This window comes from Malania oleifera, chromosome 5 (genome assembly GCF_029873635.1).
Source record: "Malania oleifera isolate guangnan ecotype guangnan chromosome 5, ASM2987363v1, whole genome shotgun sequence".
Taxonomy (NCBI): Eukaryota; Viridiplantae; Streptophyta; class Magnoliopsida; order Santalales; family Ximeniaceae; genus Malania; species Malania oleifera.
This window is the reverse complement of record NC_080421.1, coordinates 28,325,198-28,338,129: the sequence shown is the minus strand read 5'-3', so window position 1 is coordinate 28,338,129 and position 12,932 is coordinate 28,325,198. Positions and strand designations below refer to the sequence as shown.

General features: G+C 34.9%; 1 protein-coding gene across 1 annotated transcript; it reads right to left on the bottom strand.

Annotated features, from left to right (window-relative positions):
* Positions 1–1,347: 1,347 nt before the first annotated feature.
* LOC131154861 (uncharacterized) lies at positions 1,348–7,751 on the bottom strand. The gene is made up of 4 exons (XM_058107655.1): positions 7,546–7,751; positions 3,104–3,267; positions 2,650–2,946; positions 1,348–2,225 (listed from the first exon to the last, which is right to left on the bottom strand). Exons 2-4 carry the CDS (start codon positions 3,239–3,241, stop codon positions 1,560–1,562), a joined length of 1,101 nt encoding a protein of 366 aa, XP_057963638.1. The 5' UTR covers positions 3,242–3,267; positions 7,546–7,751; the 3' UTR covers positions 1,348–1,559.
* Between the last annotated feature and the right edge of the window lie 5,181 nt (positions 7,752–12,932).

Below are 12,932 nucleotides of genomic sequence, written 5' to 3'. Positions count from 1 at the left end.
AAAAGAATAGCTCAATGAACAATGTATGTGTGATTTGAGGGAGCGGACCATGATGCATCTATATAATATATAGCTTTCATACCCATACTACTACGACTCTATCGTTGAGCCAAGGTTCCTCCTTTTTTATGTTCATTTGCTACTTACTTTTCATGTCAAGATTTGGGTGCTCTTTCCCTCATAATTTTTTTTTTTCCTTATCAAAAGATGACTTTGCATTCGAAATAACAAATATATAAAGATATTAGTTCTCATAAAAAATTAATATAAATTGAAATATAAGCCAACCTATAACAAGCCAATATACAATAGTATTAAAATGTGAAATGTGGAAAAGAAAAAAGATGATACTATATAGATTTCAACACAATAACACATTGTCAAAGCATAGCTTAACTGAATATGAATGAAATGAATGTGTTTTTAAGAATCATTCCACCATTGTATTAGCCTATTTAAGATTTTATTTTTCATTAGAAGTCTCATCCATTAAATGGGTACACATGGCAAGTTTGTTGAGCATGTAGCAAAAATACAAGCTTAGTAATTATTAATTAATTAATTAATTAGACTTATCTTCATATAAATGAGACAAAAATAGTTTTGCCTAAAATTTTATTTGAAAAAAAATATAAAAAAAGAAAGTTATATAAAGTATGCAATGAATAAATTCATGAATTGCATGGATCTCCACTAGCATTTATTTGTTCATGATTCATATGCACACACTTAAATTTAAGATTTCAATTCCGAACTCAAATATGGAGTGAGAAGTACATGAAATATCTGTCATTCCCATCAAGATGCGGGTTATCAAAAATATATGAGATGGATATAATAGGATACAAGGGTATCCCAAGTGCCTATCATATAGAATTCTGAGAATCATGAAAATCAACATCAAGGATTCCCAACTCAAATTCTCATCAATCCACAAATTTCTTTTCACCAAAAGACAGGTTCAAAGAAGCTGAAAAGAATCTTCATGAAAAACTCTTACCTCATTTTCACAAATTTTTTAAGGGCCTTGTAGTAATTATTGATAGAATATATGTAGCACACAAAACAGGTATCAAGAGCAAATGAGAACATCGGCCGCATTATTCGCTTAGACCTCCATCACATACGGCGTTGCCTGCTCCCTCCTCCCGCCACCGCCTCTAATGGTATCCACTGCCATGGAGCTAATGGCATCTCCAATGAAGAAGAGGTGTTGCGACAAGGAGTCTGTGGGGAATACTAGAGTAGTATATGGGCAGCCAACAAGTGTGCGGGAGAGGGGAGCACTGTTGATACCTGTGTGTGTGTATATATATATATTTCCCATTATATAAAGTACAGTATACATTTACTTCTCAAGATAGGAAATATATTCCTTCATGACCTCCGGAGTCATTGCACAGGCTGATTAACAGTTCATACAAAGGGCATAAATAAACAGTTCATACAGTATATTACTCAAAGAGGTTCTCACCTCCTTTTGCCATCAAACCTGGCTGCATATATTTTCTACTATTATTTTCCAAACACACCCACCGAAATTGCATTTTAGACGCATTTTAGAAGCACACATTAGCCGGTGCAGAAGTGCGGCTAGCAGCCTTGGTGGGTAGTGGGCGGTCCCAAATGATTCCTTCTTCTGTGCCACAATTACTGCCTGTAATGCCCTCAACCTGCCCTGAAATGTATCCTGCAATCACACTTCCAGCTGTTGCGGTTGGCACTGTTTTCATTTCCCTTTCCCTTTGAGTGGTGATTGCCTTCAGCCTGAGCCGCTCAGCCCTGGAGCCAATGGTCTGCCCTAGGACAGAGGCTGCAATTGTAAGAGCCATAGCTGTCTTGGGCATCAAAACAGATTTCCTAAGCATGGCAATGAAGGGAACGGCTGCATGCACAGCTGCAAACCATGATAATGAGAATTTGGAAGTGTGCTCTCTCCACATGCCCAAGGGCACGTTAGCTGCCATCCCCAAGATTGCAATCGCAAGCATCTTAGCGGGAAGTGGCTGAGGCCGCAGGTTTTTACAAAGGGCTGTGCGGGCAAGGGCTGCCCTGGCAGCAACCACTGCAGGTGGGCATCTAAAGTTCACACCAGGTGGTGGCCGAAATGCCGATGCAACCAGAGGGAGAACATTGCTCACAGCTCTGTAAGACTTGGCAATCGGGCAGTTACCTGACGCCAGCCACTCATTCCCCAATGCCTTGTGTTTTGATGAATCTCCACCCTGAAAGCTCATAAATAAGACAGACAGCTTAGCTAAGTATTTTAATGGTTGCTTTATCTATTTTTTTTAGCATGGGAAAGTGGGGAGTGTTTCAGACTGGAAGATGTGTTCACAAATTTGCCCAGTGAGTTGTATAAGCAGTCATTACCTGTTAAATTATCTTTCTATCTTATTTTGCTTCTAAAAAATGAATAAGATAGACACTGTGATAATACCAATAATGAAAATCATGAGCATCATCTATTTTTTGAAAAAGGGAATCACGTCCTCAAATGTAGAACCTGTTAACTCTAAAAATTGCCTAGCACTTAAATGGGAGCAGGCACATGCTCAAAGGCAACTTCTGCGACTGACTATGTTTCCCATTTCCCTATACACTTTACTTCTCAGAATCATAATGTTCCTTGAAAACTCTTGTATCTACCTGAGAAGAGGGTTTTCTCTGGTTTGATGACTCGGATTTCTTTCCCTGCTTCTTCCATTTATCTGAAAAGGAATCAAAACTGAATGGTCCTCCTGGTCCAAATGCAGACAGGCTAATGGTGGCAGTTTTTGCTGCTAACGGGTTAAACTGGGGTGCAGGCTCAGATTCCAGATTACACTTTGGAAGCTTAGAACTCCTCCCAGACAGAGGGACTACCCCATCCTTCCCATGAAAGAGTTTGAATGCCATATCAAAATTTGGGCCATCCTCAAATATTGGACCTCTAGCACCATGCACCTGGAGATGAAGAAAAATTTAAGGGTTATCCTAGGAAAATGGAAATGCCAGCAGATTTATATACATGGGAAATAGGCACAAAAGCCTCGGGCACAGTAATATAACCACGGAGGCAAAGAAGTAGAAAAGGCACAAGCTGCACAAGTGAACAACTTACAGGAATGGGGATATTTGAAGAGAATGAAAAGTTTGTGGGCTTATTTATGTTCCTCAAGAATGGACATATCTGAATGTCCTGCTCATTAAAGGAGCAGTCTGATGAATCTACATTCATTGCCTTCAAGAGAAAATCCATCACTTTCTTTTCTCTAAGCAGTTTGTCTGCAGAAAAGACAGTACAACATACATTTTAAATTGATTTGACAAACAGATAAAAGCAGTTTTAAGACTCTGATAATATGTTCAAGACAGTATTTTTATGTGACCGGCACCTACACTAAGAATTATAGAATGGTTGATATAGTCAAGCAGACAACTAAAAAAATAAAAACAAAATACAGAAAAGGAAATTTTTTATGCTGCATGAAAATTAAAAGAAACGAGAAATAAGGGGCAAATTCTTCGCTGGAGAGGTGATAAGACAGCAGGTCAAACTTGGCTCCATGAAAAAACTCTGCAGGCTGGTTTACCAACTGAACAAAGTCAACAAACCCAAGCTGGAGCTTCCAGCTCAATAGCTTTTCAAGCCAGGCTTGACCAACACCAAATTTGGCTCAATTAGGCAGTGCACAATTGATATAGACCATCATGCAGCTGGGACAGCATGATCATTAAAAATTAAAAAAAAAGAAAAATAAAAACTTTACAAAAAATAATTGAAAGCAATGGTGTGAGGAAGAATTGAGTCAACTAGTGGGGTTCATCACAAACTCACAAATGACAAGCTTGTGTTTGCAGAAAAATACAAATAACAAGAAAGGACTAAAAGGATATTGGATTGGATTAACTTGTACAGCTTTCTCAATAAAGAATGAACTAAAGCTGGACCAAAATTTGTAAACAAGCAGGCATGACCAAATAGATCTGATCATCTTACAGCAAACTTGGGGTACTTGACTAGATCCTTGACATCTCACCTGTCCAGACCTTCCACTACTTCAGGGGGTTGAGAAGGACCTAACTTAGTTTGACAATCACAGCCACAGTTTACTGTACTAGTTTTATTGTCCTTCTTTCTCAATAATAATAATAATAATAAATTTTGTTAGCAATCAGCTTTTAACTTCTGTATCATCATTGTTAAAATTTCAATGAAGATCTATTTATTATGTCAAACACTTGAAGCTATAAAGGGGATACAAGCAGCATCTCCATTAGTTTTGGACAACAAAACAGTGTGTTTTTAGGGTTTTTCCTTAAATTGGTGCGCCACACATCACTTACTGCAACTTTCTTTCTATTTCTTACATATTCTGTGCAGCTACTGTTCATGCCAAAGAACGAAATTCAAGTGCATGAACTGTTTTACAAAGGAGCCATTGTCCACAAGGACCACAACAAACGTGTGCTTTACACTGCCATTTCTCCATTGTAAAAAGAATTTCTAACACATTATGGGTGGATGATGTGTGCAGTCTTATCCTCACATTAGGGCCTGTTTCTGTGACTTAAGCCTACGGATTTCAAGATTTTATATGCATTTCTTAATTCTGAAAGTTAATGCACTTAGCAGAGATGAGTTGGCCATGTAGTGGACACTTTCAGGGTCTGACTTTACCTTTTTTTTAAACCACTGTACCAATGTAAAGAAATGACTAACAATGACTTAGAAGCAAATCATAAAATATAGGAAAACATTGTGACCATTTTTTTTGAAAATAAAAATAGAATAATGTGATGTGAGTTATACTGACAGTTTTCAAACTTCAAAATCCAATTAGAATAAGCTGGGCAGTATTCAAGAAATTCTCATTTTAATTAGGTAGATTTGAGGTTGCATTACTTAGCTCAAATTAGTGAAGACTTCACTTTGTAAGATGTTAGTCAGTTGGTTCCTTCAAAATTTATAATGATGATGATAGAATAAATGAGGGAAAAAAAAATATAAAGGAACATATTTATCCCTACGTGATAAATAAATTAAAAAACAGGAAAAAACGACACAAACTTACACATGCTTACAATATCAAAGCTGACATTATAAAAGTGTATTCCATCTATTGAGAAATATATGAATAATGCTTCCCCACCAATGTGGAGGGACTAGATTTTCCATTTATTAAATTATATTATTATATAATTATTAACTATGCTCTCTGAGTCTCAAATTTTCTAAAGATATTGCAAATTCTAAGTAATGAGTTTTCATTTTTCTCAAGTTGGAGCTTTACAAGGAAAGAGATAGAAAAAGGAATGCAGATCAAGGATGCATGGAAAGACAAGCTAATCTTTGATTTGATTAAGAATATATACCAAAACACAGCATATGTTAGAAGAAATTGTCTTTGACTCCAAATGGTTGTATTGTTTGTTAACTTGAGTATTTAATTAATGACAAGTGTTTATCAATAAGTATTTATTGACATAAAATATTGGAATATAGCACAATGTAAGAGGAAATGAAGATAAACAGTGCGTGCAAGAACTAGGAAGGTTGGACTGGTTAAATTATGGCCCACAGCACTGTGGAAATGTACTAAAACTAAATAAATTAAATCTTTCTGTTCTGTTAAGTAAACAGATCAGGTTTAGGTGATTGAGTAGCATATAGTCACTATCATGGCAGCTGCACCAAGATACTGCCACGCATGCTAGAACAGCACTAACAAGCAATCACACAGTAAAATGGTGAAACTCTCATTTTGAATGGCAGCAGCACCCCACCACCCCCCTTTTTTTCCTTGCATTTCAATGTATATTTTTCAAGCTCATAAAGTAACAAGTCAACCATACAATAAAAAGGTTAAAAAACCAGGGAACAAAATTAAAAAGGGAAGCATATCTAGTCTTTCTAACAGTCCTGTTTTGTGGCAGCTTTCTAACTATCTTCTGTTTTACTTCGTTTGTAAATTCACCTAGCACTAGAGACATTATAATATTTAAAAAAAAATATAAAAATACAAACAAACAAACAAAAGAACAGCTGAAATGCAAGTTGAGTTTTATAGCAGAATCTAAAAGAAAAGAATACTTGTCACTATATACATTAACAGAACTGCATCAATAGATGATCCAGAAGCCAGATCTAATAAATAGCAAAAAATTGGATTAATGAATTTCCCTTAAGAAACAAAAAAGAGAAACAAAGATTCTTAAAAAAAGTAGTTTGGATGCTTGTTGCAAATGAGAAACCAAAAATAACACTATGAGCCCAATATTTTCACATTTCCAACCAGCCTCCTAATTCCTTATTCAAAAAAGGGAACTTATTTGATAACAAACCATCATTTTCCAAAAAATAATCTTCTCCAACCAAGACATTATGGATAAATATAATCACTGAAATACATACATAAAAAAACCTAAATGAAGAAGATAAAACTAGCACTTCTATTCTAATCGTTCCCAGATCCACAGTGCAAAGCATAGCAGTGTAAAATGAACTTAATTCATATTGATCATCACATCACTGATGCAATTGGCAACCTTTTGGAATGAAATTTATCCAGCTTATTTTAAAGAGCCTAATATAATTTTAAAAATGTTGAAGGCTTATAGGATTGATCTTGATCTGTAGCCTGTAGCTCAAACCTAGTTTTTACATAACTAGATGAAAATTGCAGTCTACTCACAAAACTGCAGGTGGCACTCCTAAAATTACCAAACCAAGTCATGACACTCTATACTCGTGAAACCATTAGAGATAAAGAGCAGCCAGCCGATCAACTCATGATAGAAGAAAAAGTTCAATTAAGAACTCAAGACTCTTTTAAGCAATAAACCCAAAAACTGAAAAACCCATTCAGATTGATAGCATCCAGAAGCAAAATTACGGACCTACTTATCCATAAACCCACCCACGACATCAATAATCAATGATAATAAGAGCGAAACAGTGGTGGTTTTTCAAAAAGCTTAAAAATCAAACCACTGAAATATGCATTTGCATGGGTCTAACATCAATATTCATCTCCATACATGGGTGCACATATGTGCTGTATTAATATATTATAAATCATATTGCCCGCTAATTGAAGCAGAAAGAAGATTCTATGACAGGGTGTCTGACACCAAGCTAGTTAGAATAAGATAAATGTAATGCTCCATATCCAAACCTTCAGAGAGTAAGAGAAGAATCACAGCTGAAAATTCAAATTAAAACTAACGATAGAATTTCTACGAAAAAATTTTAACAATAATATTAACAAAAGGATCAAATCATGGTCATAAAATTTTGAAGCAAAACCAAAAAAGGGGAAAAGAAAAATCTAAACTACAACAGAGAATGAAACCCTTGTATAGAGGTCATTACATGGTAATCCCTGGAGAACCCTTTTATAAATGAGGAAATGGTGCACGCACGAGAATTTCTTAGATCTAAAACACTATATTGTCGCGATAAACTCAAAAATAGGGTAATAGAGATCTGGATCTCAATTTCAATCGATGAAAAACCTTAGAAAAATGTGTGGAAAGGCTGTTTGGTAAGCGAGAAACTACCTGGAAAAATTTTTCCTGTCGGCGCCGGCGAATCCCAGTGCTGAGACGTGTGGAGGGCACAAACACGGGCCAGGATTCGGGAGTTCCCATTAACTAGGGCCGGAGATGGACGACCGGCTCAGCCGGTAAACGGTTTACTGTTGCCGCCAATCACGGTGAAGGGCGTTTGCTTCGAAAAACGCCGTCGTTTGGAGGGAAGAAAAAGGGGCAGCCAACTCAGTCTTTTTCATTAAAATTATACCATGATTTTATCTTATATTCATTAAAAAATAATAAAAATTAATTAGCATAATTAGTTTGGATAGTATTAATAATATTAATTTTAAAGTTTGAGTTCATATTTATATGAATTTAAGAAAAAATTAATATAAATTAAAATTATATTTTATATAAATTAATATAAATTTAAATTTAGGATTCAAGTATTATATTCTAAATGTAAATTTAATATTTTTTTAACTTGTTAATTAAATACTAGTCAATGTAGTCATTAGTCATACGGATTACGTGGCAGCAGGTGCACCATAATGGGGTCGTGGGACCCACACCGGCCACCGTGCCTGTAAAGAATTGTGGTCGTGCGTGCTAGTGCTAGATTAGCACGTTCACATCATGTCAAACTTTTAGCCACAACATTGGACACATGGCTAATTTAATATTTGTTATATTAAATCAAATTAATTAATAATTTAGTGGTGGAATTTGGAGTTTTTTCCCGTTTTAACTTTTTTTTTAAAAAATATATTAAATAATACCTTATTCTGAGAAGTATTTTCCAGAATGACCCTGACGTAATCTCGCTATTCCAAGTAACGATATTTAACCAAATTTCGCTACTCCAAGTAGCGATATTTAACCAAATTTCGCTACTTAGAGTAGCGATATTTAACCAAATCTCGCTACTTAGAGTAGCGAGATTTATCACGTGTCAACTGGAGAATTATTTTTCTAAAAACAAATCTCGCTACTTGGAGTAGCGATATTTTACCAAATCTCGCTACTCCAAGTAGCGAGATTCTCCACGTGTCAATTGAAGAATTAGTTTTGTAAAAAAAATTATTTAATATCTATATTTTAAAAAATGATAAATAAGGAAAAAACTCGGTTCCTTGTGTTGCGGTGTTTTTTGGTTTGTTGGATGGATCGTCTCGGGTGGACAACCCCAAAATGTGCAGAGTTGGATGGCCCACGTCAGCTCAGATTTGTCAGTATTTGATTGGACAATATCAAATGGTTGACAGAGAGCTTAGTCTCTTTGGACGGCAGCAAATCCCAAGATGGGATTTAAAATTTTTTATAGAAATAATTACTAAATATGTTTATATACATTATATTATTTTTATTGCTTCTTAGTATTCGTAGTTGATGGATGCTAGCAAAAATAGGATGGTAGAAACTGTTCAGAATTCTGACCTGCAGATCATATCCATTATACTGACATGCACAATAAAAATGTAATTCACCTTTTTAGTAATTCTTTTCTTAAAAAAAAAAAGTTTCTTTAATAGGGAGGCCTAAGGGTGGTTCTCGCTTGAGACTAAATAAGAACGAGGAAGAAGAGGTCATCTGTAACACAATTCCTTAGTCCCAATTTTAAGTTTTAGTTACTTTTAAAAATTAAAATAAAAAAATTAAATCTAATTTTGTTGATTTTAGCCTATTTTTTTAAAATATCTTTACTCATATTAATATTTAAATTAGAATGATCCGACAGTTTCATTTATTAAGTCAAATGACAAAAATACTTATCATAGATAGTGCTGGATCTTGGGGATAATAATAATAATAATAATAATAATAATAATAATAATAATAATTTTACAAAAAATTCATTAATATTGTATTGCTGCCCCCTTATGTTTTTGGATCCATTTAAATGTTTATTAAGATCAGGCAAGACAACAAAATTAAGAAGTGTATCCTCATTTCAAAATTGTTTCATATACTATTCAAAATTTTGAATTTAATATTTTTCATAACAAATTTGTATGATATCCCCCCCCCCCATAGTACAAGCATCAAGTTATCTTTTACTTTACAAGCCAAGAATTAATTAAAGTATTATACAATATATATTGGAAATATTTTTTACCCTTTTTATAAAATATTAAAACTCAAATCCATCTCTAAATTCCAAAATTATGATTTATTTTAATTTCTCTTTTACCTACCTAACTCCTAATCTTTAAATTTTTCTTTTTTAAAAGATTCCATAATGATAATGATAAATTACAATAAGACACGTAAAAAGTGAATGCTTAATAAAAATAAGTTTAACAAAAACTATTGTTTAATAATTTTTTTTTGAGGGGATTTTAGAAATTAGCTCAGCACTGATATGCTATATTTGTTAACATTTTTATTCAATATTTTTATCTAATTTCACATTTAATATATTTAGTAATTGTTTATATAAAAATTTTTAAATCCCATGTTGCGATTTGCTACCATCCAAAAGACTAAGTTGCCTATCAGCCATCTCATATTGTCCAATCAGAAGCTGACAAATCAGGGTTTGGGGTTGTCCACCCGAGACGATCCATCGAACGAACCAAAAAACACCACAGCACAAGGAACCGAATTTTTTCCCCATTTATCATTTTTTAAAATATAGATATTAAATAATATTTTTTTAGAAAATAATTCTCAAATTGACACTTGGCAAATCTCGCTACTTCAAGTAACCAGATTTGGTTAAATATCGCTACTCCATACACTATATAACAATCATCCACTATAAATATATATACATTAACTACATTTAATTAAATAGGAAAATCTTTATATATTTTATTATTGAGTAGGAAATATTTAAATGTTATGTTCCATTTATTACCGCTATCTGTAGCACAAAGAGAGTTGATGATCCATCAATTTATCATACTGTTTTTTTGATCGAAAAGTAAATATATTGATCAAAATGAGTATTTACATGGAACACTGGGCAGATATAGGGGGGAAATGAACTCCATCAAAATTACAAGCAATAAAGTTAACACTCAGGATCTTAAGAGAGCCTGAACAAATGTAGGGACCTTTTGACCTAATACTGTGTATATATGTTTCTAAATGGTCACAATCAACTCCATTGGAAATATGAATTTTCCTTCAAAGCTTTTCCTATTTCTGGCATTCCATATGAGATAAACAGTAGAGGCCAAACCAACTCTCTTACCAACCAAAAGGAACAATACAGGTTTCCTTCAAACCCAATACGCCTATCACAAGTAGGTAGTTTCCTTATAATTCCCAACGAAAGAGTGAAAGCATGTAAAGGGGTACTTCCACTCTTCTAAACCACCATGGACCAAGGAAACGTAGTTCCTTTAGTTATCCAGAAGTTATAGCAAATGAAAGAGCTAGAATGATCGAGGTCCCATTCCTAAAAAGCTGAAACAATGCATCTAGGTGGTTCACACATCTTCACATAATCTGATTCTTAATTCTATTGAACTTTTTGTATAGTGAGAATTCATCATTTGATATCCTGGCCTCCCACAGACTTGAACCTTTCAGGTAGATTTGATTGACGCATTTGGACCAGACAAAGCCTTTTTAGAGTGGATATTGCAGAGTGTTTTTGTGAGCAAGGAAAGATGTCAGGCTTTCAGATCCAGCACACCCAGACCACCTATCATTTCACATTCCCTCTCCTTTCCCATCTATAATTTCACAGTCCCTCTCCTTTCATTCAGTAGTAGTTGCAGGTCACCATCCGAGGGAATGTCGTGCAGTTTTTGTTGGGAGAAGTGGGATGCATTAAGAGCCTTTACTGGTTTTTTTAGGCCCTCAGATCCCCCAGAATCCATCTCTGATTAGCAATCACCTTGGCCAATTTGCTCCAAACCGTACCATTTGTCCAAGTAAGGGAACACCCTAATGATCTCAGATCAGATAGACTAGTCATTACTCCTCCAATGACTACTACAATTATACTTATGGAGTCTTTTGCTCATTTCAAAACTTATTGTCCTTGATGTTAGGAATTAACATGAAATTCCCCAAGTTTCTGTGAGGAAGAAAGTATCAAAGGCTGCAGCACAGAAAAGTCGTTAACTGTTATAGAGATATCTGATGGGGAAGATGAAAACGATGATTTCAGCGATGAAGATTTTAAGGTGGATGTGGTAGCTGGTCGCCCAGAATATGGAAAGAATGGGGGTAGAAGAAAACAAGCAACAAATGCTAAATCGACAGCAACAGCTGCATGAAAGAAAAGAGGACAAGATAATAAGTAGCAGCCTCAGCTAGTAGGCCAGAACCTGCTAACGGACATTTTGATGCCTGCAGAGAATCCATGTATTTCACTAGAGAAGAAGAGTAGTTCAGTGTTCGGCAGGGTAGGTGGTAATGAAGAGAAGGCAGCAAGTAGCTGAGAGAAAGTGAATTCTGATTCTGCTTCTCCTTCAGACGACAATCCCCCTTCGGATTGTCTTTACATTTCCGAATGTTAAACGGTTTCACCCTTCATGAATCATACAAAATGAGCTAAAATTTGTAAATTATTTCCTTCTTCTATGTTATTAACATGTTCTAGCATATAGAGTTGGGACAACACTATCCTGCATTTAATGTTTTTTAACTTTTACTTCTTCATCATATATGTATCCATTATCGATAGGAGTTAATAGAACTTCCTCCTTTACAGATCTAAAAAATCTAAAAAAATTAAATACAATATTAAAAAGTTGAATTCAAACATTAATTTATGTACAATTTTGAACACGACTGCAAAATTTTTCATAAACAATATTCTATCGAGTTTAATGTAACGAGTCAACTTTTAATTTTTTGTATTCATCTTTCATCTTGCTCCAATCCACCTATTAAAGAAGGGACTCAAACAAAGTACATATTTTTACTTATCAAAAGATATTTTAAATGTATATCTTAATTATAAAAATAAAATGTATTTCATGAGAGAGTTCATTTTATTCAAAGATATTAATGTCTGTCTAGTCCCACATCATCTCTGTGAGCAGTTCTAAAGTCAGTATAAGATTCTCTTAACTCTCTCTCCTTAACATCTAGGTTTTGAGGAAGCGCTATCTAACATGGTATCAGAGTTGGGCCTCCATGGGTTGGACTTCTCCTCACCTCATTTCTCTCAAGGGCTCGAGGGCGAGTATTAATATGCATCCAGTCCCACATCATCTCTGTAAGCAGTTCCAAAGTCAGTATAAGATCCTCTTAGTCCTCTCTCCTTAATACCTAGGTTTTCAAGATGAATTCTCTAACATGGTATCAGGGCTGGGTCTTGGGCTTCTTAGCTCCTCCGTGGGCTGGACTTCTCCTCGCCTCATTTCCTCTCATGGGCTCTCGTCGCTTCATTTCCCCCATGGGCTCGAAGGGGAGTATTAATGTCCGTCGAGTCCCACATCGTCTAT

What these genes read in the sequence shown, in the direction of transcription:
- LOC131154861 (XM_058107655.1), bottom strand. Translation starts at nt 3,241, where the DNA reads ATGGATTTTCTCTTGAAGGCAATGAATGTAGATTCATCAGACTGCTCC. An exon ending in CTTCAAATATCCCCATTCCT is followed by an intron (nt 2,947 to 3,103) that starts GTAAGTTGTTCA and finishes CTTCATCTCCAG; the next exon opens with GTGCATGGTGCTAGAGGTCC. An exon ending in AGAGAAAACCCTCTTCTCAG is followed by an intron (nt 2,226 to 2,649) that starts GTAGATACAAGA and finishes ATGAGCTTTCAG; the next exon opens with GGTGGAGATTCATCAAAACA.